At 46.1% G+C, this 27021-nt stretch overlaps 2 protein-coding genes and 1 non-coding gene across 18 annotated transcripts; all 3 read right to left on the reverse strand.

Annotated features, from left to right (window-relative positions):
- Window positions 1-7472: 7472 nt before the first annotated feature.
- Window positions 7473-10773, reverse strand: CNPY2 (canopy FGF signaling regulator 2). 2 transcript variants are annotated; one of them, XM_014480687.2, is made up of 6 exons: window positions 10750-10773; window positions 9675-9787; window positions 9415-9530; window positions 8421-8624; window positions 8163-8259; window positions 7473-7635 (listed from the first exon to the last, which is right to left on the reverse strand). In XM_014480687.2, exons 2-6 carry the CDS (start codon window positions 9760-9762, stop codon window positions 7592-7594), a joined length of 549 nt encoding a protein of 182 aa, XP_014336173.2. In that variant the 5' UTR covers window positions 9763-9787; window positions 10750-10773; the 3' UTR covers window positions 7473-7591. The 2 variants fall into 2 exon arrangements, with proteins under 2 accessions (XP_014336173.2, XP_005903494.2); XM_005903432.3 differs by lacking the exon at window positions 10750-10773 and adding an exon at window positions 10412-10731.
- Window positions 10774-12696: 1923 nt separating this feature from the next.
- PAN2 (poly(A) specific ribonuclease subunit PAN2) lies at window positions 12697-26792 on the reverse strand. 15 transcript variants are annotated; one of them, XM_070370394.1, is made up of 26 exons: window positions 26456-26788; window positions 25400-25802; window positions 22552-22721; window positions 22320-22440; window positions 22102-22179; window positions 21241-21508; window positions 20484-20826; window positions 20188-20284; window positions 19225-19344; window positions 18893-19012; window positions 18490-18618; window positions 18162-18361; window positions 17917-18062; window positions 17684-17790; window positions 17370-17468; window positions 17179-17252; window positions 16925-17072; window positions 16331-16483; window positions 16152-16211; window positions 15838-15928; window positions 15112-15269; window positions 14872-15015; window positions 14561-14740; window positions 14342-14435; window positions 13868-14065; window positions 12697-13368 (listed from the first exon to the last, which is right to left on the reverse strand). In XM_070370394.1, the coding sequence occupies exons 2-26, from the start codon at window positions 25679-25681 to the stop codon at window positions 13334-13336; spliced, it is 3615 nt and encodes a 1204-aa protein (XP_070226495.1). In that variant the 5' UTR covers window positions 25682-25802; window positions 26456-26788; the 3' UTR covers window positions 12697-13333. The 15 variants fall into 15 exon arrangements, with proteins under 15 accessions (XP_070226495.1, XP_070226492.1, XP_070226499.1 ...); XM_070370391.1 differs by having other exon boundaries at window positions 17917-18065; window positions 26456-26787; XM_070370398.1 differs by having other exon boundaries at window positions 17929-18062; window positions 26456-26786.
- TRNAE-UUC (transfer RNA glutamic acid (anticodon UUC)) lies at window positions 16797-16870 on the reverse strand. The gene has a single exon. It is a non-coding gene; the product is annotated as a tRNA-Glu (tRNA).
- Window positions 26793-27021: the final 229 nt, after the last annotated feature.

Consider the following 27021-nt stretch of genomic DNA (forward strand, 5'->3'; position numbering starts at 1 on the left):
AAAGCAAATGCAGGAACCTGAATATCGGGTGGTCTTCGCCAGCTGTCAGTTCTGTGATTAGTGCTAGGAAACCCAAGTCTTACGAAGTATTATTTGCTTAGTCGTGTCCTATTCTTTGTGACTCTATGGACTATAGCCCGCCAGGCTCCTCTGTCCATGGAATTCTCCAGGCAAGAATTATGGAGTGGGTTGGCATTCCCTCCTCCAGAGGATCCTCCTGACCCGGGGATCAGAACCCAGGTCTCCTGCGTCACAGGCCGATTCCTTACCATCCGAGTATCAGACAAAGCAACTCCTACAAAGGCCCCCTTAATGTGAGGGCTTCCAGAGCGGTCCAGAGCCTCTGGGTCCTGGGCGTTAGTCTCATTGCCACTCCAGTCACATAATCCCACACAACCAGTCCATACCACATATAACCAAAAGATCAGGAGCTGCAGAACAACCCTTCACCCAAAATCACCTCCTTTTTTGTTACATCACTCCTGTTACTCTCATAGGGCCTCTGGGCCTTTACACGTATTTGTCTGTCTTCTATATACGCTTATCCTGTGCTCCCCAGAGACCGTTAAATGAACCATGGCACTGAAGTGATCTTCTATATCATTCTTGACTAATTATTCTGGGTAGACAAGAACTTAGAACCTTTCTACCTCTATAAGCTATCACTGTCATTGACCCAAGGGCAGAGAGGAACAGACCTACACCCAGATGAACAGTCCTTTTATCTCCTTACATAGAAGTAACAAAGTTCAGAGGTCTCAGTACCATCTAAGCCAGGTTTAGCTAGATCTCATTTATAAAGAACCTAGTTTATAGCTTGAACTTGGAAAGAGAGAAAGAAAAGTCATTTTCTCTTGCCAGATTTCTTTATACTTAGCTTTACACCTACCAAGCAATGCTTCTTTGGCTTGGGGATCAGATCCTAGGAAAGAACTTCATAAATAGTGCCCCAGAGGAGCACTGAACTTAGCTATCTCCTCAGTGACTTCAAAGCTCCACTGATCAATACTTGCTCCCAATTTAGCATCTCACAGAGGATTTCCTCCTAACCCTAGAATAGTTTGACCTAGTTTCTTCTCTCTGGTTAATCATCCACAGAGACTAGCCTGCAGACCAGAGGACTGAACTCTAGTGCCCGGACAGACAGAAGGCATTCTTAGGGTGAGTCTACCAAAAGGATAATTACTGAGTGGCCATGAGGGTAACCTGTTCTGGAACTCTAATGATGAGAGGAAGGGTGGGGAATAATAATACTTACAGTGTCCTGGAGCCTAGTGTCATGAGGCCTTTATGGACTTGTTAGGGGAAACACACTGACTGAAACTGCCCACCCTGGCCAGGCACCATAGTAACTATTTGCGTGAGTTATTTTATGACAGGAGGTCCTACTAAGGAACACGGAACTAATAAGCCCATCACCAACCAGAAGAGTTCAGGAAAGATTAAGAGGAGACACCACATGTCCTACCACCTCCCAGAATCCTTCTTGCTGGCATCCATCTTGGCTGAGCAATGCGTGTGCCACCAAGATGAACCCTGAGTCAGAATGATTGTCCAAAGACAAGCCAGAAACTAACCCCATCACCATAAAACCTGAGACTTTGAGCCACGTGGCAGAGTAATTCTCCTGGGTCCCCTTACCCTACTGCTCTCCACCCAGGTACCCAATCCCAATAAAGTCTCTTGCTTTGTCAGCATGTGTGTCTCCTCAGACAATTCATTTCTGAATATTAGACAAGAGACACTTTTTGGGCCCTGGAAACAGTCCACCTTCCTGCAACAGACTTATTTTAAGGTTGTTCAGTCCTGACATCCATTGCTATAAGATCAATGGGAAAACCCAGGGATCAAAGGGACTGAATGGTATTTTTCAGTAACTGGCTTAGAGTCTTTTCTCTGAAGCTATCTGGGATCTGGGGAGGTGGGGAAAAAAGTTAAAGGAGAAGGATTAGCATGAATAAAGCAGCCAAGTGAATTATAGGTCCAAATACAGCTACATGTCTGAAAAACTGGAGGGGACAAGGGAGAGAAGACAGAATTGAGGTCATCTTGACCTTGGGAATGACCTCTTTAAAATGGACAAGGGCAATAGTGCCCTCTGGTGGCCAAGGATAAGTAGAAAAATACACCCTAAAAATTCATCAGTAAACCAAACTGCAGAAAAACATCTACTTCTGCTTCATTGACTATGCTAAAGCCTTTGACTGTATGGATCATGACAAACTGTGGAAAATTCTTAAAGATATGGGAATACCAGAACACCTTACCTGCCTCCTGAGAAATCTGTATGCAGGTTAAGAAGAAACAGTTAGGACCAGACAGAACAACAGACTGGTTCCAAATTGGGAAAGGACTACGTCAAGGCTGTATATCGTCACTCTGCTTATTTAACTTATATACAGAGTACATCATGAAAAACGCTGGACTGGATAAAGCATAAGCTGGAATCAAGATTGCAGGGAGAAATATCAACAACCTCAGATATGAAGATGACACCACCCTTATGGCAGAACGCAAAGAGGATCTAAAGAGCCTCTTGATGAAAGGGAAAAAGGGGAGTAAAAAAGTTGGCTTAAAACTCAACTTTCAAAAAACTAAGATCATGGCATCTGGTCCCATCACTTCATGGAAAATAGATGAGAAACAATGAAAACAGTGACAGACTTTATTTTCTTGGGCTCCAAAAATCATTGCAGATGGTGACTGCAGCCATGAAATTAAAAGATGTTTCCTCCTTGGAAGAAAAGCTGTGACAAACCTAGACAGCATATTAAAAAGCAGAGACATTACTTTATCGACAAAGGTCTGTATAGTCAAAGCTATGGTTTTTCCAGTAGTCACTTATGGATGTGAGAGGTGGACCATAAAGAAATCTAAGTGCTGAAGAATTGATGCTTTTGAACTGTGGTGTTGAAGAAGACTCTTGAAAGTCCCTCAAGAGTCTGCAAGGAGATCTAACCAGTCCATCCTAAAGGAAATCAGGCCTGAATATTCATTGGTAGGACTGATGCTAAAGCTGAAACTCCAATACTTTGGCCACTTGATGGGAAGAACTGACTCATTGGAAAAGACCCTGATGCTGGAGAAGATTGAAGGCAGGAGAAGGGACAACAGATGATGAGATGGTTGGATGGCATCACTGACTCAATGGACGAGTTTGAGCAAGCTCCAGGAATTGGTGATGGACAGGGAAGCCTGGTGTACTACAGTGCATGGGGTCGCAAAGAGTTGGACACAAATCAACAACTGAACTGAACTGAAACCAAACTTCTTTACTTAAATAGGTAATAACTAAAATTTGTTGAGTGCTTACTATTTCCAGATACTGTGTAAATGTGGCACATGCATTACCTTAACTGATCCTCACAACTCTAAGGGATGTAGGTAATAGTAGTATCTTTACATAGGAGGAACCCAAGGTTTAGATAAAGTATCCCACTCAGGATCATAGCTTATAATTGGCATTGCTGGAATTCAGACCTAGGTTGGCCTCACTCCAGAAGCTGTATTGTAACTACTAAGCTGTATTGTTTATATGATGATGACTGTATATTATCAGCTGCAACTCAGGAAGGGGACTTTGAGTCATTGTTAACTGTCTCTTGGGCACATTAGCTCAGTGGTATGTTTAAAGATATTTTAAAAGATAAGAACTATAGGGAATTCCCTGGGGTTCAGTAATTAGGACTCCACACTTCCAATGCAGGGGGCAGGGGTTTGATCCCTGGTAGGGGAACTAAACAAACAAAAAGATAAAGAACTATAGTCTCATTCATCCTGTAAAACCTTTGTACACTCATACCTGAAATACATGATAAATGATGACCTTCCCAGTATACAGGTAATAAAGGTAGGAGAGACAAACATTTAGCACCTAAGAAGACTAAGGGGATAGAATGGACTTCTTACAAGGAATAATCAGGCTGGAAAAAGGCTGAAAAGTGGATACAGTGCTTTTTCACTGTACATTATTAGATTCAGAGGGCTTGCATTCAAACTTGAAGGTAGTTTTCAAACAAATAAAAGAAGTACTACTTTACAGAGCCACTAGGGACTATATGAAGACTCCACTGGCCTAGGCATGAGGTGATCACTGGGGATGAAGCCTTGGCTACCACAACCCTCTTTGAGCTTGTTTTCTGCATCTGCAAAATGGGAGTAATATCTAGTATTTCTTAGAGTTATAAAGATTAAATAAGTGTGTTATATAAGTAAAATATTTATTTTTCCCTTATTATTCATTTTTGTCTTATATTTAAAGGATTTTTGTTCCTGCTTAGAATCCTTTTACAGCAAAAAAAAAAAAAATCCTCTAAAACATAGACTAGATTTTCACACAATACATTTTCCTAGTCACCCTGGATCTCATTTAACACTGTCTTTGGGAATTCCCTGGCAGTCCAGTCACTGCCAAGTACCTGAGTTTGTTTGGGGAACTAAAACTATTATCAGTTCAGTTCAGTCTTTACGACCCCATGGACTGCAGTATGCCAGACTTCCCTGTCCATCACCAACTCCCAGAGCTTACTCAAACTCATCCATTGAGTTCGTTATGCCATCTAACCATCGCATTCTCTGTCATCCTCTTCTCCTCTCACCTTCAATCTTTCCCAGCATCAGGGTCTTTTCAAATAAGTCAGCTCTTCGCATCAGGTGGTCAAAGTATTGGAGTTTCAGCTTCAGCATCAGTCCTTACAATGAATATTCAGGACTGATTTCCTTTAGGATGGACTGGTTAGATCTCCTTGCTGTCCAAGGGGCTCTCAAGAGTCTTCTTAAAATCCTGTAAGCTTCACCAAACCAAAAACAAAAGAAACAAGGCTATCACATTGTCTTTGGGAATGTTGCATTAAATGCTAACATTTTTCTGATAAACTCATTTAGAAGGCATGTAAAATTTAGGGTGTAACCATATAATATGAGGTTGAGTATGAAAGTGAAAAGTCAAAGTGTGAGTCACTCAGTTGTGTCCACCCCTTTTTGCGACCCCCTGGACTGTAGCCTACCAGGTTCCTCTGTCCATGGAATTCTCCAGGCAAGAATACTGGAATGGGTTGCCATTTCCTTCTCCAGGGGATCTTCCCAACCCAGGGGATCAAACCCCAGTCTTCTACATTGCAGGCAGATTGTTTACTGTCTAAGCCACCAGGGAAGGCCAGGGTTGAGTATATGCTCTACCAAATACTAGGCTAGAATAATTTTAGTAGCCTCCAGAAAGGTTCAGAAAAATTCATGGGTTCCTTGTGCTAACCTGTGGTACGAATTGAGAGATAAGCAAAATATATCCTCCTGACCTTCTGAGGATCAAGTCAAGGATGATAAGATCCACTCTTTCCCATATGAGACACATGCCTGTGTCCCAGTGGCAAAAACTCTTGGTCTGGAACATTCTTAACAGCTGTACCTTGACAAACTAATGAGGCACATCACAAGTAACTTGTTTTATTTATTTAAATTTGTAAATATCTTTTTTGTGTGTAAATTAGAAGAGTTTTGAGTTCCCCATAAGAGTACTCTCACTTATGTTTCTGAGAAACTTTCTGGTGGAAGAGGAAGAACTTTTCAGACTGCAAGCAGACGATGGACAGAATCCTGGGGATACTCATAGGGGAATGAAGCATGTGAACATTATTCACCTGCATCACAGAAGACATAACGCTTAGTAGTAACAGCTAGAAAAGTGATTTGACAGGATACATTTCTTATGACTGATGAGAGAAAGAGTTAGCACTTGACCCTGAATTTAGTTGTCAACTAGTATCAGGGTGCTTGCTCTGAGCTAGTTAGATTTCATAGGGATTTCTGGTACAAGAAAGCTTTGCTGAACATGTGCCAGGCTTAGTGCAAGGTATGAAGAGGGGAAAAAAAGACTTAATACAGAAGCTACTTCACAGCTATATTAGATCAGTTGACATTTGGGAACATTAGCTTATAGATTCGGTTTTGCCACTAAATACAGAACTTGAGGACCTGTGGTTTCTGTGGGCCTCAGTTTCTTTATCGGTAAAATCAGTTACTTCATCTGCAGAAGTGAACCTGCAAGATGACCTTGGGGGTATCTATGACCTCCAAGGGCCCTTAGATTCTAAAGTGCTTAGTTTAAAAAGTCTTTGAAATGGGGCTTTCCCTGGTGGTCCAGTGGCTAAGACTCTGCAATCCCAATGCTAGGTACCCAGTTTCAATCCCTGGTCAGGGAACTAGATCCCATATGCTGCAGGTAAAAGTTCCCACAACTAAGACCCTGCACAGCCAAATAATTTTTAAAAAGTCTTTGAAATGTAATAAACCTTAGTAACAGGTGTTTCTCCCTGGGACAGATGTTCCATTCCAAACCCTGAGACAGCCACTTTAGGATCAGGGTGTTTTAGAAGCTCCTCAAAGAAGTATCCTTTACATTTTCATCCTGTGTCCCAGGACAGAATCTCTACGCACAGAAAGTGTGTGTAGTCCACACTGTAGTGTACTTATAGTCCACATTGGCCATAGCTAGGGATGGAGATGACATGTTGCTGTTGGCATGGAATCTGAAAGCAAGACCTTTCCTTCAATAGCATTTCTTACCTCATCTCTCCCTATCTGACAAAGCCCTTACTTGTCAGCTGAGATGATCACATCCATTTGCCCTTTCCTGTCTGCTCTTGCTGATCCCTCCATCTGGAAGGGTACAGAAGATAAAATAATCCATTTCCTTTAGGACTGCGCTCTATCTTATGTTTCATCAGTATGAATACAACTAATTTCTAGAATCCTATACTACCATGAATGCATGCATGCATGCTAAGTCCCTTCAGTCATGTCCAACTCTTTGCGACCCTATGGACTGTAGCCCACCAGGCTCCTCTGTCCATGGGATTCTCCAGGCAAGAATACTGGAGTGGGTTGCCATTCCCTTCTCCAGGCGATCTTCCCAACTCAGGGATTGAACCCACATCTCCTGCAGCTCCTGCACTGTAGGTGGATTCTTTACCACTGAGCCACCAGGGAAGCCCTATACTACTATACACTTATTCATGTTCCCTAGCTTAAACACAGAGGTTCCTCTTCTCACAATAATTAGACTCTAAACACATTATATTGAGTAAGCACTGAATAAATGCTTATCCAGTTTGTTAGTCCATCAGCAATTTCAGATGACAAAAGAATTATGGTTCAGGCTCCTTCTACCTTCAGTTCAGTTCAGTCACTCAGTCGTGTCCAACTCTTTGTGACCCCATAAACCGCAGCACACCAGGCCTCCCTGTCCATCACCAACTCCCGGAGTTCACCCAAACCCATGTCCATTGAGTCTGTGATGCTATCCAGCCATCTCATCCTCTGTCGTCCCCTTCTCCTCCTGCCCTTCTACCTTAGCTCTATACAATTCCCAAAGCTTTTCCTTTCCTTCCCTTTTTTTTCTTCCTGTCTGGAATCTCCTATTTTCAAGCATAATGTAAGGGCCAATTCTGGGCATGAAAAGACAACACAGTTCATACTTTTGGTTTCATATTTTTTCAGTTCATTTCAGTAAAAACATAATATAAAAGGCATCGCTACCCTCTTCCCCTCCTGGGGGTGATCCATCAAGCTTGTCAGTCTGAGCCGCTCCAGTGGTTCATAGCTCATCATGGGATATGTGCAGGGCATGGTCACATAGATCTGCAAATAGCACATGACAGTTTCAAAGAAAATGCCACTCTCACGCTGATATATGCCACTATCAAGAAAATACCCCAAAACAAATTGACACACACTGACCACCATTTTTCAGATCATATGCTTTTTTTTTTTTTTCTTCCACACCTCAAGGCATGTGGGGTCTTAATTCCTGACCAGGGATCCAATCCATGACCCGGCAGTGGAAGTGCAGAGTCCTAACCACTGGCCCACCAGGGAAGTCCCCCACCCCCCCGAATAGACTTTAAAATGATAAAACTCTCCCATCATCCTCTCCCCTCGATGTATCTCAGGTGAGGGAGCCACAAATTCTGAAAGCTGATAGGAAGAGAATGCAGAGGATCAACCCAAGTCCCTAAGCCATAAGTAACTCTTAAGTTAACTTCATAGAGTAGGCTGGAGGAGGAGGTGTTGGGGGGTGCTGGAGGACAGGGAGTGGGACACACACTAGAAAATGCGCCAGGTTCCACAGAGATGTGAGGACAGGAGGTAAAGTGACCGTAGCTTACCTGTTCGCTTACTACAAAGTTTGTCTTTAACATTGTCAGCCTCTCGGGAAAAGAATTCAATGAGTTCATCCTCGTACTCCTCCACAATGCTCTCACACTGTCAACCCAAGGGAGAAAGGAGTGAGAGAAGCCAGCAAGGGGAAGCCTCTGGTCTCCACCTCCAGAGAGGAGGAGAAGGATATGAACTCAAATTTCCACTTGGGCTCTCCAATAACTCCCCTAATTTTCAAGAATCAGCTACCCATTCCCATAGCTCACCGCGAACTTGAGGGTGCCACTGATGTCTGAATCAATTCGAATGCCCTGTAGGTCCAGTTCACTGGATTTTCCATTTCGGCCCACGACACGTACATAGTTCTTGCGGTGCGTGGAAGGGTCGATCTGTTCCCCATACTCCTTCATCCGGTCGCATACTTCCTCTAGCAGCTCTGTGAGGTGGGCCTCTGAGCGAGCATAAGGCACCTAGAAATGTCCTCAGCCTTGGGTCATATTCTTCTACCTCTGTACATTAATAATTTATACCCTTACTTTTCCTTCCAAATCTATCTTGAACAACCTACTCTAAAAAGCCTTCTCCAATTTAAAACCATTATGATTTGTGTAATTCTGAAGTCCTAGTGGCTCAGCAGTAAAGAATCTACCTGCCAATGCAGGAGACCTGGGTTCAATCCCTGGGTCGGGGAAGATTCCCTGGAGAAGGAAATGGCAACCTACTCCAGTATTCTTGCCTGGGAAATCCCATGGACAGAGGAGCGTGGAGGGCCACAGTCCATGGGGTCGCAAAGAGTCAGATACAACTTAGCTACTAAACAACAACAAAGTCCATTCAAATATGTGATCTTATTTTACCTCATTATACAAGCGGAAAAAATAAAATAGGTGTCTTTCCAAATTATAGATAAATGACCTCTTTGATTAACCCTGGTCACTATGTGTTCTCTTCCTTTGAATTTCTTTAATTCTTATGGCTGTAAGGTTATTTATTTATTTATTTATTTGGTATTAAAATGAGGCTAATACCTGCCCTTAAAAGGAGAGCATCAGACAGTTGCATGCACGCTAAGTTGTAACAACTTCTACAACTTCTACAAAGTATTAGGATTTCTGCTGTATTAGGGAGCCAGGGAAGCAAATGTATGGGATACAAGCCTCCAGCCTCTTCCAAATGAAACAGCCCAATCTTTTAGATATCTCATTAGTTGAGTTCTCATTCAAAGTTAGAGTGAGCTATTTGGGGGAACAGTCAAATTACCTCCACCACTGACTGGCTGCCATCTGGATTGATTCGGAAAGAGCCCATCTGAATGGTCTTCTTGGGATCCACCTGGGCAATTTCCCACTCAAGTTCATCCACCAGAGCCCTGCAAGCTGATGCAAGGGGGTAAGGGGAGAAAGGAATCAACCTAGGGGCTTCCACTCATCCTTCTCCCAGGCCTTGGATCCCATCCTCTCCAAGGCTCTATCTTCCCCATCCCACCCTGCTTCCTCCCATTTCTTCTTCTGTGCCTTTACCTCCACAGTGTAGATCCTGGCTCCTCCGGGCCCAGGTAGTTCCCAAGAGGGCTCCCAGAAGCAGGGCCAGCCAACCCCAGCCTTTCATCTTTGACGCAATGGGGATGCTCCACCTGGGTTTAAAGCATAGATGTGAGAAGCCTACTCCATTCCCCCGCCCCGCCCCGCCCGCCACGACACCCAGTCAGCCTCTAATCCCCGCCACCACCACCCCTCCTCATCCCTCATCCCAAGCCTACAAAGGCCTCAGTGTGATCTGGCTCTACTTTCCAGGAAATGGCCTGGACACAAAGGGGCTCCTCTGTTCCGGCGCTCGATGTCCCGGAGGCCCCGGGGCAGTGTGTGAGAGAGCAGGCTTGGGACTTGGGTCTTAGTTCCAGATACTACGTCGACAGGTGAGCCCTCAGATGTTGGTACTTAAGCGGTGGCTGCCTAGGATCACAGGGCTATGTGGCAGTCATGGGTTGGTGGCTGGGATTAAGCAAGGATGACAGGCACAGAAGGGCTGCTGGCAAGGAGAGTAGCTGATTCTGGCTAAGAGGTAGCGAGGTGGCTGACTGGCGAGAAGAGCACAAAATAACTAGGGCCTATTTGGACCCAGCACCGAAGACTGGTGCATCCCCACCTCCAGCCTATAAGCTATTCCTCCGTGCGGACCAGCCCCCTTTGTAAAGACCCCACCACTGCCTTCGCTCCAGTCCAACCCCGACCCTCAGTGCCACTCGGATCCATCCCACCTCTGCTCCCAGGGCCGCCGCCGTGGCCCAGACACTGGAAGACAGCCGACCTCTCACTTTAGCTCCCGACCCTAGCACCTGGCTGCGGGGGAGCGGGGCTGTCCAGGCTTCTCCAGAGCGCTGCTGCGCGCTCCAGACACGGGGTGCCCCGGTGACTGCCTGAGCCAGCTCCTCGAGTCCTAAGTGGATTCCTAAGCAGGGCTCAGAGGCGCTACAGTACGCGTCGCACACCGGAGACCGACCCCAAACCCGCCCCTCCAAACTCTCGCGCGAACAGGCAGCTTAGGAGTGGCTCCCAGACAGCAAGGACCCCGGTGGATCGCAGGACCCAGACTTGCGTGGCGAGGAGCTCCACGTGACCATCAGAGGTCAGCCGAAGAATAGGAGTGGCTTGAAGCAGGGTCAGAGCCTGACGTCTTGCGCGGAGGCGGTCAGGCTCGCACACGCCAATCTAGGTGGGCTCGGACCTTCTAAAAGAAAGGTAATGCGGCTAGCCAGTGAGAATCCCTGGTTTTAATACCCGGGAAACTACATCTCCCAGGAAGCACCACATCACCACACTGATACTTTGTTAGTAGCTACAGGTTTTAAGATTCCTGGGACCTGTAGTTTGTCAGTTTCTCCAACTCACATTTTGCACAAAACGGGGAAACCAAACTGCACCTCTTAAAAGAATCCGACCCTAGGGTTCTAGGCAGGCACACCAAAGGCCTAACTGCCCAGGAATGACATACTTCTCCAATATCCTGAATTTTGGACTTGAGAATTTTATCTTCATGGGTGAGACTTTGACTTAGTTTTTTCCACTTGTAATATTGGGTTTCCAAAAGAGTTCCTTTGGTTTGTTTCATGTAAGATGTCTGTAGTAGTGCTTAGTTTTCTTTAACTTCATTTGAAGTAATTTTGTTAGATTGTAGTGTGACAGTTGTCATATCAGCATGCACTAAAAATACTTAGCAAAATTGGTTAATTTTTGTGTAGCCATTTTACTATTTAAGATGAAAGAAGAAAGCAACACTTTTGGCATATTGCTTGTTTCGAGAGAAAAAAAAATGCAACTGAAACGCAAAAAGATGTGTGTTGTGTGTGGAGAAGGCACTGTGATTGATGAAATGTGTCAAAAGTGGTTTGCAAAGATCTCAGCTGGAGATTTCTTGCTGGAGGATGCTCCACGGTTGGGTAGGCCAGTTGAGGTTGATAGCAATCAATCAAGACATTGAGAACAATCAATGTTATGCCACGAGGGAAGACAGCTGACATACTCAAAATATCCAAATCAGTGAAGAGATTTTTTAAAAGAATCCAAATCAGACATTGAAAATAATTTGCACCAGTTTGGTTGTTTTGTTGTTTGGGTTCCACATATGTTAAGTGGAAAAAAAAACCCCAAAACATTACCTTCTTGGCTATATTTCCACATGCGATTCTCTACTAACCCTAATGAAAACGTTCCGTATTCTTTTTTGGCCACACTTGGAGGCATGCAGAACTTCCCTGGCCAGGGATCGAACCTGTGCCCCTTGCAGTGGAAGCGCAGTCTTACCCAATGGACAACCAGGGAAGTTCCAAAACCTTGTTTTTAAAACAAATTGTGATGAGCAATGAAAAGTGAATACTGTACAATAACGTGACACAAAAAAGATCATAGCACAAGCAAAATGAATCACCACCAACTACACCAAAGGCTGGTCCTTATACAAAGAAGGTGAAGTTGTGTGGGATGGGGAGTTCTCTATTATGAGCTCCTTCCAGAAAACCAAACAATTCCAAGTACTGCTCCCAGTTAGACCAGCTGACACCAGCACTCAATGGAAAGTGTCCTGAATTAACAGAAAAAACATAGTCTTCCATTAGGATAACGCAAGGCTTTGATGCCCAGGCAAAAACTGTTCCAGCTTGGCTGGGAAGTTCTGATGCATCTGTTGTATTCACCAGACATTGCACCTTTGGATTTCCATTAATTTTGGTCTTTACAAAATTCTCTTAGTGAAAAAAATTTCAATTCTCTGGAAGACTGTACAAGGCACCTGGAACAGTCCTTTGTTCAAAAAGAAAAGTTTTGGGAAAATGGAATTATGGAGTTGCTTGAAAAATGGCAGAAGGTAGTGAAACAAAATGGCTGTTCAACCAAGTTATTGGTGAAAATGAAAAATGTGTCCTTTATTTTTACTCAAAAGCTGAAGGAATTTCTTGGCCAACCCAATAAAAAGCCAACACAAAGGAGAGGAGGCTGAAGTCAGAGAACCCCACATGCAGATATTTCTAATGAAATAGATGACACTCAATAATATTTTTGTTTTTATTTTACAAAACATGCAGTTTAAAACAAGAATTTTAAAAAAATAGCAAGAAAACAAAACTTGGGACAGGAGAGTGGATGGAAGACAGGTTTCTCAGCTGTCAGCAGGAGTGAAGCCAGCAGCCAAGCTTTGTCTAGGACTCAAAGGCCCTTTTGGCAATGATGATGATGGCAACACTGGTTTGCTGGGACCACCAGACTCTAAATGCTGGCCCCTCTGGGCAACCCTCAAGCAGCCAGACTTAGGCTAGGTCTTGAGTTTCTGTTGTATCCTATCAGTGTCCGGGACTTCAGTAGGAACTGAGCATTTTGGTTCCAGGAGCTTCTTTACCTGTGTATTAATTACCCAGGATAATTATTAAGAACACGAATTACTTTCCATCTGGGTCAATTCCAGGCTGTTTCTGGCCCACTATTTTGCAAAGGATGAAAAAGTAATCTGGCTCCTAGACCTTCTGCAACAATCCTGCTGCATTCCAGTTCTATTAATAGCACCATCTGTAGACCCTGAGCAAGTCCAATTCTGGGAGTATACAGCGTATAGCAAACTTGAGAACTCATCTCCCAGTTCTGGGGCCACAGAACACTAAAGGGAGGGAGCTGTTCGTTGGGAGAGCATGAGGTCAGAGTGCCAGCACTGAAGAGAAGACAGCTGCATCTGTCAGAGACAAAACCAAGAGCATTGACTCCTAAGGTGAGTCAGGAGAAAAAGCACCTGGGACATTTCTTATGAAGGAAAAATGCAGGAGAAAAAAAGGCATGGACCTCCCCCAAACTTTTTAGAATTGGGAAAGAGAAGGTTAGGACCAATAGAGAGCTTCAATAATAAAACTGATTTCTGATTTCACTGAATATTGGAAGGAATAAGTGCTTTGTAAACCGTTAAGTGCTTTCTATTACAAACAGAAGGCTGGCGTGGTACTGTTTTAACATCACCATTGTTCTTATTTGGCAAAGGAAAAAAACAGCAACCCACTCTAGTATTCTTGCCTGAGAATCCCATGGACAGAGGAGCCTGGCAGGCTACAGTCCATGGGGTTGAAAAGACTCGGACATGACTGAGCGACTTCACTTTCACTTTCATTGTTCTTATTATGGTGGCTATAATCTTCACAACCCACCCAGGCCAGTTTCCCCTGTCCCATCCCAGGCCTTACTCTTGGGACTTGTCTGGCCCTCAGGCTCAGGCACCTTCCAGTCCATCTTTCGACCTTTCTCGTAAAGGCTCTTGAGAACTTTGTGGAAGGACTCAGGCTCAGTGCCATTTTTGCTTAGTTCCAGATACTTTCGGTAAAGCTGAAGGGCTGTGCGGGCATCCTCAATACTGTCATGGGTCTCCCCTTGAATCTTCAGGTCTAGGGGAAGCAGAGGTGGAATAGTTTGGGACCTAGCAAAGGAAGGTAAGAATATGTCCTCTACTCATATCCCCACTCTCAATAAACAAAAAATCCCTGACTGCCGTTAAGGGAAAGAGCCAAACACCATCCCTAGTGCACAAAAGGGATACTGAAGCTAATTAAATCCACCTGTAACTCTCACCAGTAATTCAGGGTTATCCCTATTCCCCTTGGCCTCTCACACATTTTCATGCTGTTGTTCCACACAAGGATGTACAAGGCAGAGGAACTCACCTAGAAAGTACCAAGCAAGGAATCGCAGGGAAATCATTCGTTTCCGGGGCATGTGAAATAGATAAACAGTGTCAAGGACTTGGTCCTTCGGCACCTGCCAGGGATAAAACAGTGGGATACTGAGTGCAGGGGATCCATAATTTCCCATTTTCCCAAAACACAATGTATACCCTGGGGGGCCCGCACAAAGAAAGACTCTTAAAAGAGCCCTGCCCAAACCATGAGGTTGATGACCCGGAAGTCCTTTTGCAGACCGTGACCCACAAACTTGACTCCAATGTCTATGAGAAAACGAAGCTTTAAGTAGGTAGACTTTAGAGTTGTGAGGTGCTTAGAGGAAATCTTGGCATCAAGGTCTCCTGGCTTTATCCCTGAGTACTGAGTCAAGTAATCTACCACCTAGGGATACAGAAAAGGTCAAGTCACACAAGAAGCGAAATGCACAGTTCCCCCTGCCATTCGTCCCCAGGTTCTAGGGCCTTCTGTAGAAGCACAGGGTCTGTCACATTTGCACATCCACATCCTAATACCTGCTCCTGGGTAGAGATGTAGTCATCAATGAAGGGGATACCCTCATTGGGTCCCTGGCCCCTAACGCAGGTAATCCTCGCCACTGACATCTGGCTTGGCTTGATGGTAGACTTGGTGCCATCACTGCGCAGCTCTGCTTCTTCCTATATAAGAGTTCATAAGGAAACCAGAAAAATGCTTGTGACTCCTGATTTCCCCAGAGTTATGTTCTAACACCCCACTCTTTTGGTCTTGGTTACCTCATTAAGGGTGACAAACTCAGCGTCCAGGCCCACCAAGTCCCCAACCTGTGGCATCTCATTCAGCATCAGGGGAATAAAAGTAGTATGTGTTTTCCGCTGCTTCCGTGCTAATGAGGCTTCAGCCAGCAGAACACTTGCCTCAATAGGATTCTTAACTGGAGGGGAGAATCCAGAAGACAGATGGCTGTGGAGAGGGAAGTGACCAGGGGAGGGAAACCAGAGTGGCTGACTACAGACTGGGTCTACACTGTGATCCCAGTAATCGAAGCATGTGACTAAAAAGATCATGTCTGATGAACAGAACAGGCCAACAAACAGGTCAAATCAGAAATTACCAGGAAATATGCTAAGAAAAAAACAAAACAAAACAGAAAGGAGTGAAATTTTCACTTTGGACTTTACCTTAGAAAATCCAGAATTAAAAAAAAATAAAGTCTAGAATAATATAGTTTATTACCACACACACACAAAAGAAGAGATCCTTACTTGGAGATAAGCTCAAAATCATAACCTTAGCCATTTTCAGATATCACCCCTCATCACCTGTTCCCACTACACCCTCAGGATCCCCAGTTTCTAAATTTAAGGCCTGATGAGCAGAATCACTCTACTGTCCCTGGAAATATTAACACTGGTTGCCAATCCTAATAAGCTGTTTTCCAGATCTCTTCCTGAAGATGAATCTTATTGCTCACACCCTTGGGTCTATGCTATACTACTTACTGTTCAGGTTGTATTTGGAATTAAGATTCCTTTTAATGTAATAAAGGATAGCAGGCACTTTCCAATTCATGTCAAACTGCACAGCTTCATGCTATAAAAGAAAAAGCACCTAATGGTCGACATATACGCCTTTCTTCCCCTTTATCCCAAGTCAGAGAGAAGGACTCAGGTGCTATATTTAGCTTTGCTAATGCTTTTTACTACTGAGGACCCATCCCTCCTCCTGAATCTGCCTGGCATTCTCTTGGGTACTGAGGATGAGGATGCCAGGGAAAGGGGAGATGCAAGGGGGAATGGAATGTGTTACAACTAACCTTATCGATAGGTTCAATGAGAAAGTCGTTGAAGAGATACCACTGCTGGTGGGTAACACCCTGTGGAGATACAGAGGATGCCAAAGTGATGGCTAGAGCATTCTGGCTCAGACTCAAGATGAGGACAGAACTGGGATTCCACTGTGGCTACCACCAGGAATATTCCTGCCCTGTATTACCTCACTCACCTCCTTGCGCTGGTGGTAGGTCTCTCCAACTTTGATGTGAGCCACCAGGCTGCCCCCTGTGCGTGAGTCCAGGATGTGTACCACAGTTGCCATCAGGTCATACACATAGACACCATGCTCTTCCTCTGCCCTGGCTGGGCCCCACTGTGAGGGGGGTACCCAGGCTGCTAAGCTAAGTTTAAGGGTGGGGAAGGAAGGGGAATGGGGATAGAGGACAGGGAGCTTGGGGGATGGGGATAGGGGACCAGGTTGGGTTCTTTCCATCCTAGCCTAACTATGACTCCCAGCACTGAACTGAGTCACTCTACAAAAGCCCATAGCTGGTGAATACTAGGCCTTATTCTCTTTTTCCCCCTATACTAAGGGAAACTAAAAGTTCCACCTTTCCCTTGCCCTGCTTCTGCCCCATCTCTCCCTTTTGTTTTTTGGTCATGCCACAAGGCTTATGGGATTTTAGTTCCCTGACCAGGGAATTGAACCCAGGGCCCCAGCAGTGAAAGCACCGAGTCCTAACCACTGGACCACCAGGGAATTCCCCAACCTTCTTTCCCTTATTCCCCCTCCTCTTCCCAGTTTTTCAACAACCTGCATCTCATCCCCATCAGTCCAATTGCAAACATCCAGCCCTTTGTTCTTGGTCATCTTCATTTGAATGGAGAAAGGAAGCCAGACATTCTTCAACTCCTCAATGGAGGGACACATCAGTATGCCCTCTGGACTGCCTAGTTCCTTCCTATCAGGACAGGAGAATTGGAAATTTGTTCTAAGGAGATCTGACCAGTGACAAGAGGGGCCACTGGGTAGTTCAATCCTTTGACCACTCTACAGACAATACCTACCAATCAGCCAAAGCAAACTCCTTATTCTTGGAGATTTCCCCACTATGCTTCTTTATTGCCATCTTGAAGGCAACCTGCACACAAGGAGAAAACATCCAGTTCCTCGGAGAACATGAATCATATATGGAGGTTAAAAGAGGAAGAAAACTAAAAAGTACTCCTAGCACTCTATTTCCAACCTAAGTCCTGACCTCAGCCTGCATCCTCCAGAAATCAGCTTCTTTCAAACTGTTCACCTCACAGTTGATGACAAGAATATCTGGCAGATGGCGGATGTTGCGGGTCTGGATCTGAGAGAATGAAACAAACAAGGAATGGCAGGAGGCCCACTGGGAAAGAAACCTGGACGGGAACAGTTTAGGCCTGGATCTGCGTCCTCCAACTGGGGTTCTTCCCACCCACTAGAGATCTCTGGATGGTGGTGCTGACCTAGTCTGTCCCAGATGAGACCACAGCTGAGTCCCCCATGTGGCAGGACTCTGGCCCAGGGCAAGCGCCCACTCACCGTGGGCTGGTACTTTTCACAGTTGTCACACCAGGCCTGTGTATTCTGCTCCAGGCAGATGCTTCGCTTCAACACCTGAGCAAAGTCACAGTTCTTCCCGGTTTTATCTGAGGGGAAACTGGATGCTTCACTCCAGGTCCTCCCTATCCCCACCGTGAGCCCCCCAACACCCTTCTCCTTGATGTTTCAGGACACCTGGGGGAGCACCCCCCCACCCCGGCTGCAGGGTATACCACTGTTGCTACCCTCAGGGTAAGAGAGCGTGAAGAGCAGTGTGGATGAGGCTCGCACGGTCTCACTGCCACAGCGGCAGAGGCTGCAATTTTCCATCTCACAGCTGAACAGCTGCCCAATGACAGAGTCCCCCGATGAGCAAAAGCTGCTAAGAGTGGACAGGGCAAGATATGCACACTGAGGGAGTCAGGACACCCTTTTAGTCACAGAGGGGCCTGCCGTGGTGACTTTAACTATTCCATACCTGCCTCCAGCACCTCGGTAAGCCTGGGGTACTTCCAGCTCCTGCAAATCTTGATGAAGTTGCGTGAGAATGAAACGGTTCCACCTCTGAATGAGCCTGGCCAGGTTGCCCTTGCCCGAAGCCTCATCTGAGTCAGCCAAAATCAGACCAAGGGCTGAGGCCTCAGGAATGGTGCGGAATGCTCGAAGAAAATTACTGCCCTGGAATCCAGGAAGTGTGTCGGTGGAAAAGGGTTATTTCCTCTTCTGTGATTACTGGCAAGAGTGATGACCCTGCCTACTATCCCCCTCCTTTCCCCTTTTATTGTCCCAGGTCTCCAGGCACTGACCTGACAGGGGTCGCCTCGGGAGAGGTCCAACATGTGGAAGAGGAAGCCCAGCTCGCAGGCCAGGCAGAACTCCTTCTGGCAAAGGTGGTTCTGGATTAGACAGCGCACAGGCTCCAGGAAATAGAGCACCTGGAGGGAAGAGCAGGAGATCTGATGCGGACAACTGGCACAGGGAGAAGGAGTGGTGGGAAGGCTAAGAGATGGTGGAGAACACAAAGCTTGAGTCCACTGAAGAAGAGGAGCTCATGGGGGACTTGCAGGCTGTGGGGCAAGAAAGAATGGCAGAGGAGACTATAGTGGACTTGGCCACTTGGTTAGGGAGACCTAGAAAAAGAGGGGTTGAGGGGCCCAGAGAGAAGAAAAGCAGTAGCCATCTTCCAGTCGTGGGAATACCCAGCCTTACCTGGATCATGCAGTTACAGTAGGCATTGGGGATGTGGGGCTCCAATCCAGCAAACAGCGTCTTATTGTAGTGCTTGAAGTCAAAGTCCTCCAGCCCTAGCTTGGAGTATTTGATGGTCACCTGAGGCAGAAATAGTCTGAGCAAGATGAAGATGTCCTCAGAGCCCCCTAAATCTCTGCAGTAACCATAACCTCCCCCCAGACCCTTCCCAAGTCCAGAGGGATAGGCAAAGGCTTCTTGAATGAGCCCTTCAATCCTTTCTCCGATGACCACCTTTCCCAGGAACCTGCCCCCACATCCCAGAGGGCCCCTTCCTTGGTATCCCCCAGCACCTTGCGGTACTTCTTAGAGACCATGTGGAGATGTGGCTCCTCTTCCCGCCCTATTGGTGACTCAGTGACCTGGCTGAAGCTGTCAAATTCACTGTCAGACTCCTTGAGTCGGTAAGGAATCTAGGGTTTTTAAAAAGAGGTACCCTTGTTGGATGTATAATGATCTTTGGTCCCGCCTACCTTTTATTCCAACACTGAAGCAATCACCAAGTCCCGAACCTAATAATTTCATGGGGTTTTCGGCATCCACCGCTGCCTTTTCATTCCCACTGCCATCACCCTACCTCATCACAGCTGGACGATACCGATGCTTCCACAGTGGGTCCCCCACCCCAATCCACTCAGTCCAGCACACCGCCACCGAGCTAACCCCCACAGCATGGCCTTTTTGGTGCACTGCTTCCGCTGTACACTGGTACGCACAAGGTTTCACAACCAGGGCCGTTCAAAACTTCATTTCTCATTGATTCCCAACACTAACAGCCGGTCCAACATGGTCCCTGTCAGTTAGACCTCCTGAGACCTCTACTAACACTGTTCTCTCATCCTGAAAGGCTCCCGTTACTATCTACTTACCCGTCTTTCATCCTTCCAGCTCAACACCCACCTCGTGGAGTATGCCCTTTCTGACCAGTCTAGCCTCTGACCAGAGTACCCTTTTCTCTCTAAACAGCTCTAACACTGACTGCTTCTAACATTCCTTTAGCATTTAATGATAAAGCATAAATAACTTCTGCCATGGATAGGTCTTATCTTCAACAACCAAACACTAAAGCTCTAAAGAGCAAGGACCCTATCTCTTATGTATCTGAACCCTAACACCTAGTATAATACTTCCAATTCAGTAGGCTTCAAAAACCTTTGTTGACTGACTAAAAACAAAAACTAGGGAGAATTACTAAAGACAAAGGAGAAACACCAATGGGCTGGGGCGAGGGCTGACCCTCTCCCCTCTGAACAAACCTGATTTCGCAGCCTGGTGCGGGGATTGGGTGCATAGCCGATGAAGCCCACCTTCTTCATGGTGCGCAGAATCTCTGCATCCACAGGCGGTGCTCGCCTATAATGTAGTATAGTTCTAGGGCTTGAAGACTGTGGTGTCTGCCCATCCAATTCCCAATCCCCAAGGGACCAGAAAAAAAAATACTAAGAGTAGACAACAATCAGGAAAGAAGGAGAATAGTAACAGGGCTTGCCGAGACTCCTGGTATCTTGGCCCTTTCCCCCTCCCTCCTTTTGGCCCAGATGGGAGGTACAACCTGGGAGCTGGAGCAGAGTTGGCAGCAGGCCAATCAGAGAGAAGCGTGTCAGTGGTGAGCGGGACAGGGATGAGGGAAAGAGGCAGTAGGTCCTGGCTCCAGTCCAGAGGCGGCAGTGAGTCCACGAGACAGGGCAAAGCAAACTCGGTCTCACGGGAGTACGGGTTGAAGGAAGGCTCAGGGGAATCAGTCCAGAGGTGCACACAGCCCTCAGAATCCCCAAAAGCGAGGGCCTGCTTGCTGGCTGACACATCAAACGTCATTAGCAGAGGTCCCACAGGATTCACATGAAAGATGTCTGCTGGGTTGGCCAGGCCTGTGGGCTCACAAAACTGGCACTGCCCTAGGAGGGAGGAGGAAGCCCACTGAGCCCTGGAAGGTGAAAGGGAGCCATCTTGTTATGCCCTTCCTACTCTCTTCCCCTGGTTCAAGAAAAGATGGGCCCCAAATCCATGCCTAGAGATAAGAGGAAATACCATCTGGTGCCTCCCATAAATCACAAGGAGGTTTGCTACTCACTGGAGACCAGTTCTCTAGTTGTCTGCCTGCTCTACCTGTATTTTTTGCATATGTGCTCTTCACATCCAGGGAGAAAATAAAAGCTCTAATCTCTTACCAAACCTAAGTGAGACCCTGAGACCCCTTAGAAAGGTTACTTTTTTCCCAGCAAAAAAATTTCAGGGAGTACACTCCTTCTTGCTCCTAGATCCCCTCTTTCATTCATCGACTCTTATCCCATCCTATGTCCCCTTCATACCTGACTGGGAGATGATAGCAAGACGAGAAGTATATGTAGGGATGAAGCGTAAGAAGGCAGGATCCACGTGAACTTGAAGTGGTGTGATGGCACGCATCATGCGTAGATCATAAACTTTGAGGAAACGGTCACAGGCCAGACCAGTAAGGCGGCTGGAGAAGCCACAGGTGGCCAGCAGGTTGCCATGCACGTCAAAATCTGACAGGCTCCCTGAGAAGGCATCGAACTCATGTTCCACCTTAAAAGTACGGAGATCTCGCAGAGAAACCTGAAGAAGAGAGATCTTCGTTATCTGCCAGCACTGTTATCAGGAATAGGACCCACCATCTGCCTAACCCTGTGAGGCCCCTGCCAAAAGAACTAAGGCTCTACAATGTGTGTGTGCCAAGTCGCTGCAGTCAGCCCAACTCTATGTGAGCCCTGCCAGGCTCCTCTGTCCATGGGATTCTCCAGGCAAGAATGCTGGAGTGGGGTGCCATGCCCTCCTCCAGGGGATCTTTCTGACCCAGGGATTGAACCCACGTCTCTTATGTCTCCTGCACTGGCAGGCAGGTTCTATACCACTAGCACCACAATACAGGCAATTAAAGCACAAAAAAAAGCAAAAAGAGAAGCCATGATCTGGAAGGGACCCCAAAGAGAACTTGTTTACCCTTTTGCCTCTAAGATACCCCACTTACCACAGAAAATATCAGGCTCAAAGATAATCTCATAGTATAACATGGCTGAGTAGGAACTCAATTCACTCCTCCCACCTCCCCAACTACTGAGCCCCAGAATTGAGTAAAAAACAGAGCCCAATCACATATCTGGTGAAACAGAGCCCCAAGGTGGGAGGAAAAATGGAACTTAGTCATTCACCTTGCCAGATGTGTGGCCACAGAAGAAGAAGCGATTCGTCTGTCTCATGATAGTGACTCCAGGTGTCTCAACTGTGTACTGTGAGGGAAGCGGGAGAAACCGGTGAGAATGATTCTTCCCACAGACCAAAGGAACAGAAAGGTCATATGAGCATCATAGGCATTTCCAGTTTATACTGCCCCCAATAACCTCAGGCCCTGCCTGCGTCCCACTTGTACCTTCTGAGTCTCCTGGACAGTGTTCAGGTCAATCTCTAATATGTGGTTCTGCAGCCCACCAATGAGCAGAGTGCTGCTGTCAGTCAGCAACAGGCTGTGCATATCTTCACTCTCATCCAGCCTGTGGGAGATGAAAAGCTCAGGGGCCAGGGTTTCCAAAGTTTCCAATCCTTTACCCTTCCCACTCTGTAAGGGATCCCCTTCCCCAGTCCAGAGGTAAGAAGCCACTTACAGGTAATCAAATATAATGAGGCCCCCTCGGGCCATATACTTGAGGTTGTTCTTGGTAAGAAAAAGGATGCCATTCTCCAGGCTCTGGATCTGGCGGATGTCGTCACTGCCATTGACCTGAAATGATGAGTAGCGCTCCAAAGTTGGGCCGAAAAATGATGTGGCATGGCCCTGTAGTGGATGAAAAGATGAGAGACACCCTGACTGGAGCGGCAAGGCTATCCCAGATACAAATCAGAGAACTAGACATTGCTCAGTTTTTCCTCCATTCTTGCCTGGCCTTTCTGGCTGGCAGTGACTAAGGCATAAAGCTGGGCACCAATCTTATATAATATGATACAGTATCTTTAAATATAAAGATATTTATATGTTATGATAAAAACACTGAGAATACTATCTTATGTTCATTTAATACTTTACAAAGTACTTTTATAAACTCTACCTCATTTTATCCTCACAATGACCCTGCTGAAAAGGTAATGCCTCAGTTTGTTAGAACAGTACTCAGAAGGTTAGGGACACAGGTCCAATCCTCCACTGGCCAGGTGGCAGTCTTGTGTCCCACAGTCAAGTCCTCATCTCCACAAGCCATCTGGGAAATGTGTACTGTGGGTCACAGGCTAGAACAGAGAGACTGAAACTCATGCCACCCTTGGCTCCTATGACATCATCCACTCCTGGTTTCTCTCCTGACTCTTAGCTCATATCTTCTCCTTATGTGCAACCCTTATGACCACTCTTGAAACGTGACTATTCCAAGCCCACCATCTTCTCACCCTACTTGTCTTCCTAATTTTACCCACTCTTAAGGTTTAAACATTCAGCTTAAACCGGATTTTTTCCCCTAGCCCAGACCATTGCCTCAAGTTTCAGACTTGTACATCCAAATACCTACCACATGCCTCTCTTTAGCTATTCCATGAGAACACAAACTCATTACATCCTAAATAAAACTCACCATTTTCCCCCATTTCAATTCTTCTTAACTGTATTCCCTATGGTACCATGATCTACCCAGTGGAGTAAGTCACTGGTAGTTGACTTAAATTTAACTTCCTAAATACTTGCCAAATCTGTTCTGACATATAAATCTCTATAGTGCTTCATTCAGGGCTTCATCACATTTTAGGTGAACTACTACAAAATTCTGTGCACTGACCTCATGGAGTCCTATCCCATCCTCCTTAAATCAAACTCTATACTGCTACTTAAGCACTCCACCTAAGATGCAAACTGGACCTTGTCATTCTGGATAAAAACCTTTAGTGAACTAAAGAATCAAGTCCAAGCTCTTTTAACAGAGCTTATAAGGCTTTCCAGACTGTCCTCCCACAGACAACTGCATGGTTCCTTCCCTTCCTTCCAGGGAGATTAGAATGGACATCCTGGCCTGCATCCAGGTCTCCACTCAAGTGTGCCTTTATCGGAAAGCCCTTCCCTTGACCATATATCTAAAACAGCAATACCTCACATCTTTCAATACCTCAACCCCCTAACTCCACGGTACTTTTCTTATGGATTCTATTTTTCTTAAGGATATGTCATAAATATATTTGTTGCCTTTTAAAATGCTTATTCAAAACTTAGACTTCAGAACAAGGTCTGGCACCTAAAAGGTGCTCAAAAACATTGGCTGAAGAGAAGTCTTTAACTCTTCAGCTTCATCTTCCATTCCAGTAAACCCTACCTGCTTGTAGTTCCTGCACTGTGCAATCACCAAGCTGTGTACTAGCTTGGGAATCATTGTTTATTCCATTGCTTTTCCCAAAACGGAATTTCCCCCTTTTTCATCTGGCTCCTACGCATCTCTCAAGACTGAGCTCAGGTGTCACTTCCTTCTGGAGATCCTCTAATTCTCTTCTTTGCTCACCAACATCCAGTACGTATTTTCACACTGGCATTTATTAAGTTCATATCCCAAATTCATAATTATTAAGTTAAACACTTTTTAGTTTCTTTTAAAATGCCATAAAATTTAAAAAAAATAAAAAATAAAATAAAATGCCATAAAATTACATTCATATACTTGGGTTTTTTCCTTCATTGTCCTGTGACCTCCTTGAGGGCAAAGATTATGTTTTATTAAGCTTTATTCCCTGAGCCTAGTCTAGCAGTAGACAGTGCCTACTGAAATGAATGTATTACCAAAAAATTCACTCTTTCCAACAGAAAAACAATTCACATCCTATGGAAAGTAAATAAACCATGGACACCATGTTATTTCTTCCAAAATCTTTGGGCTCCCGAGCATATTGGCAATATGGATACATTTTTAAAAATGAACAATGATAACTGCTCCTGGAGAGATTAAAGTCAGCCAAAGACAAAATGATTCCATGTAATATGTGCAGAAACAGGAGTTAAACATTCTGTAATTAGGGAATTCCCTGCCTGTCCAGTGGTTAGGACTCCATGCTTTCACTGCCCAGGCCCGGGTTTGATCTCTGGTCAGGGGTACTAAGATCCCCAAAGCGGCTGGCATGGTCAAAAAGAAAACATCCTATAATTATAAAAATGGAAAACAGAGGAAGAGCATTAGAGACTGTATTCAGATGGCTATAGACTAACTGAATGCGTAATTATCAAGATTAATCAAAGCATGGAATGGACAAATTGTGGAAGAAGTGGGATACCTTCTGAATAAGAACACCGATGTAATCCATCTCTACATTCTATGACTCCCTCCTTCTCCCTCCCCTCCCTTCCTCTTGGCTTGATTTAGAAACCCAGCTAACTCCATCACCTCAACTCAGTTCTGGCTCCCTGCAAAGCAGTTGTTCTTGGGCTAAAACCAGGTAAGAGACCCCCAATATCTCCTTTCAGCCCTTTCAAAGGGGTACAGTTCTTACCCCATGGCTTCCCACCCACAGCATCTCCTCGTGCAAGTCAAAGTGGGAGACGGAGACAGGCACACCCACTTCAGCCACCACACTGTGCAACTCAGAGTAGACACCTTCCATTATGTGCACTGACTCCTGGACTGGAAGAGCCTCTAGGGCCACTCCCTCCGGGTCCAGCTCCACGTTCTGTAGCAGACTCGGGTTCAGGTGGGCATCCAGGACAGGATCCAGGGCAGAATGCATGGCCGGGGCATACTCTGCAAGTCCAGGGTCCAGACCCTCGAAGTTCATGATGGTGATGATGACGATAGCAGCAGACTGACCCGTGTCACACACCCTCCCTTGCCACAGCCCCTTTGGATGCCTGACCCAATCAGCAGGACATCACTGGACCTAGAATGGACATCCTGACCTGCAAAGGGAAAGAGGGAGCTAAGTCACGGGTAGGCCCAGGTACTTGTATTGAGTGTGTTCTAGGTTTTACTGGCAGGACGGAGACAAGGCAGGCAGAAGATGTAAGAATACAAGGCAGGGGATGAAACAGGCAGGAAGGGAATCGGCACTGGGGTAGAGGTGGGAGAAGGTGTTGTCCCTTGCTCTTCTCCTCTAAGGTACTCTGAACTCCCAGGACCCCACTAGTTAACTTAATCCCTGACCTCCTTTTCACCCTCCTTCAGGGCTGCTCACTTGCCTGGTTCATCCCTGAACCATCAATGTCAGGAGCAGCAACTGTGGGGGTAGGGGTTAGGTAGAGGTGGGTAAAGTGCTTGTTTCCCAGAATTAGGGATAGGGGTAGATGGTTGAAAGGGCAGAACAAGGTAAGTCAGTTTCCCAGAATCCTCTGCAATGCTACCCAGGATTCGCTAGGGGAAAATAAGACTGGCCAGTTACCCACAGTTGGGGCGGGGGGTAGGGGGACGTGAAGGAAATAACTAGTTACCCAGAATTCTCTGGGGGAACCAGAAAAATCAATTACCCATAATTCTCCCTCGGCGGCGGGGAGGGGAGGGATTAGGGCAGGGGTCAGATGTGTTCCTGGGATGCTTACGGGGATTAGGTCATTACCAAGATTTCTCCATGGCGGATATTTTGGAGCGCGTGGAATTAAAACGAGTAGGGGGAGAGCAAGCGCCGTCAGCTCCGCGGGAAATTCCAGTTTCCCCACTTCTCCCCCGCGCCTCAGGTTCAACCAAACTCTACGACGGAAAGGGCGTGCACTCCCAGTCTCAGCTTCCAATTAGGAAGGGCGAGAGGCTTACCTTAGCCAATCGGGAGCAGCCAGGTACAGCCGGACCCGCGAGAAGACGTGTGACGCGCGAGCTGAGCAAAACAAGACCTACGGGGCGCGGATAGGGACAAACGGAGTCAGAACCTTGTCCCAGTTCGGTGGTGGTAGAGTAACCGTTGTCTTATTTAAGCCTTCTTTAAAAGAAATTAGAAAGCCCCAGGCTTGGAGCCCGAACTTTCAAGCTCTGTATAGCTCCAGACTAGAGTAAGGGGAACCCAAAAGCAAAGCACTGGGAATCGATTGCTGGATATTCCCATTATGGCCCAGTCCACCCCCTTTCCCCGTGGTACTCTTGTGAGCACTTCGCCAACTCCGACTTGTTACTCCTGAAACTTGCCGGCAT

Source organism: Bos mutus, chromosome 5 (assembly GCF_027580195.1).
Source record: "Bos mutus isolate GX-2022 chromosome 5, NWIPB_WYAK_1.1, whole genome shotgun sequence".
Classification (NCBI taxonomy): Eukaryota; Metazoa; Chordata; class Mammalia; order Artiodactyla; family Bovidae; genus Bos; species Bos mutus.

What these genes read in the sequence shown, in the direction of transcription:
- CNPY2 (XM_014480687.2), bottom strand. Translation starts at nt 9,762, where the DNA reads ATGAAAGGCTGGGGTTGGCTGGCCCTGCTTCTGGGAGCCCTCTTGGGA. An exon ending in GCAGCCAGTCAGTGGTGGAG is followed by an intron (nt 8,625 to 9,414) that starts GTAATTTGACTG and finishes GGACATTTCTAG; the next exon opens with GTGCCTTATGCTCGCTCAGA. An exon ending in ACTTTGTAGTAAGCGAACAG is followed by an intron (nt 7,636 to 8,162) that starts GTAAGCTACGGT and finishes TGCTATTTGCAG; the next exon opens with ATCTATGTGACCATGCCCTG.
- PAN2 (XM_070370391.1), bottom strand. Translation starts at nt 25,681, where the DNA reads ATGAACTTCGAGGGTCTGGACCCTGGACTTGCAGAGTATGCCCCGGCC. An exon ending in AACTCTGCTCCAGCTCCCAG is followed by an intron (nt 20,285 to 20,483) that starts GTTGTACCTCCC and finishes ACTACATTATAG; the next exon opens with GCGAGCACCGCCTGTGGATG. An exon ending in ACTGTAACTGCATGATCCAG is followed by an intron (nt 18,619 to 18,892) that starts GTAAGGCTGGGT and finishes TCTTCCCTCCAG; the next exon opens with GTGCTCTATTTCCTGGAGCC.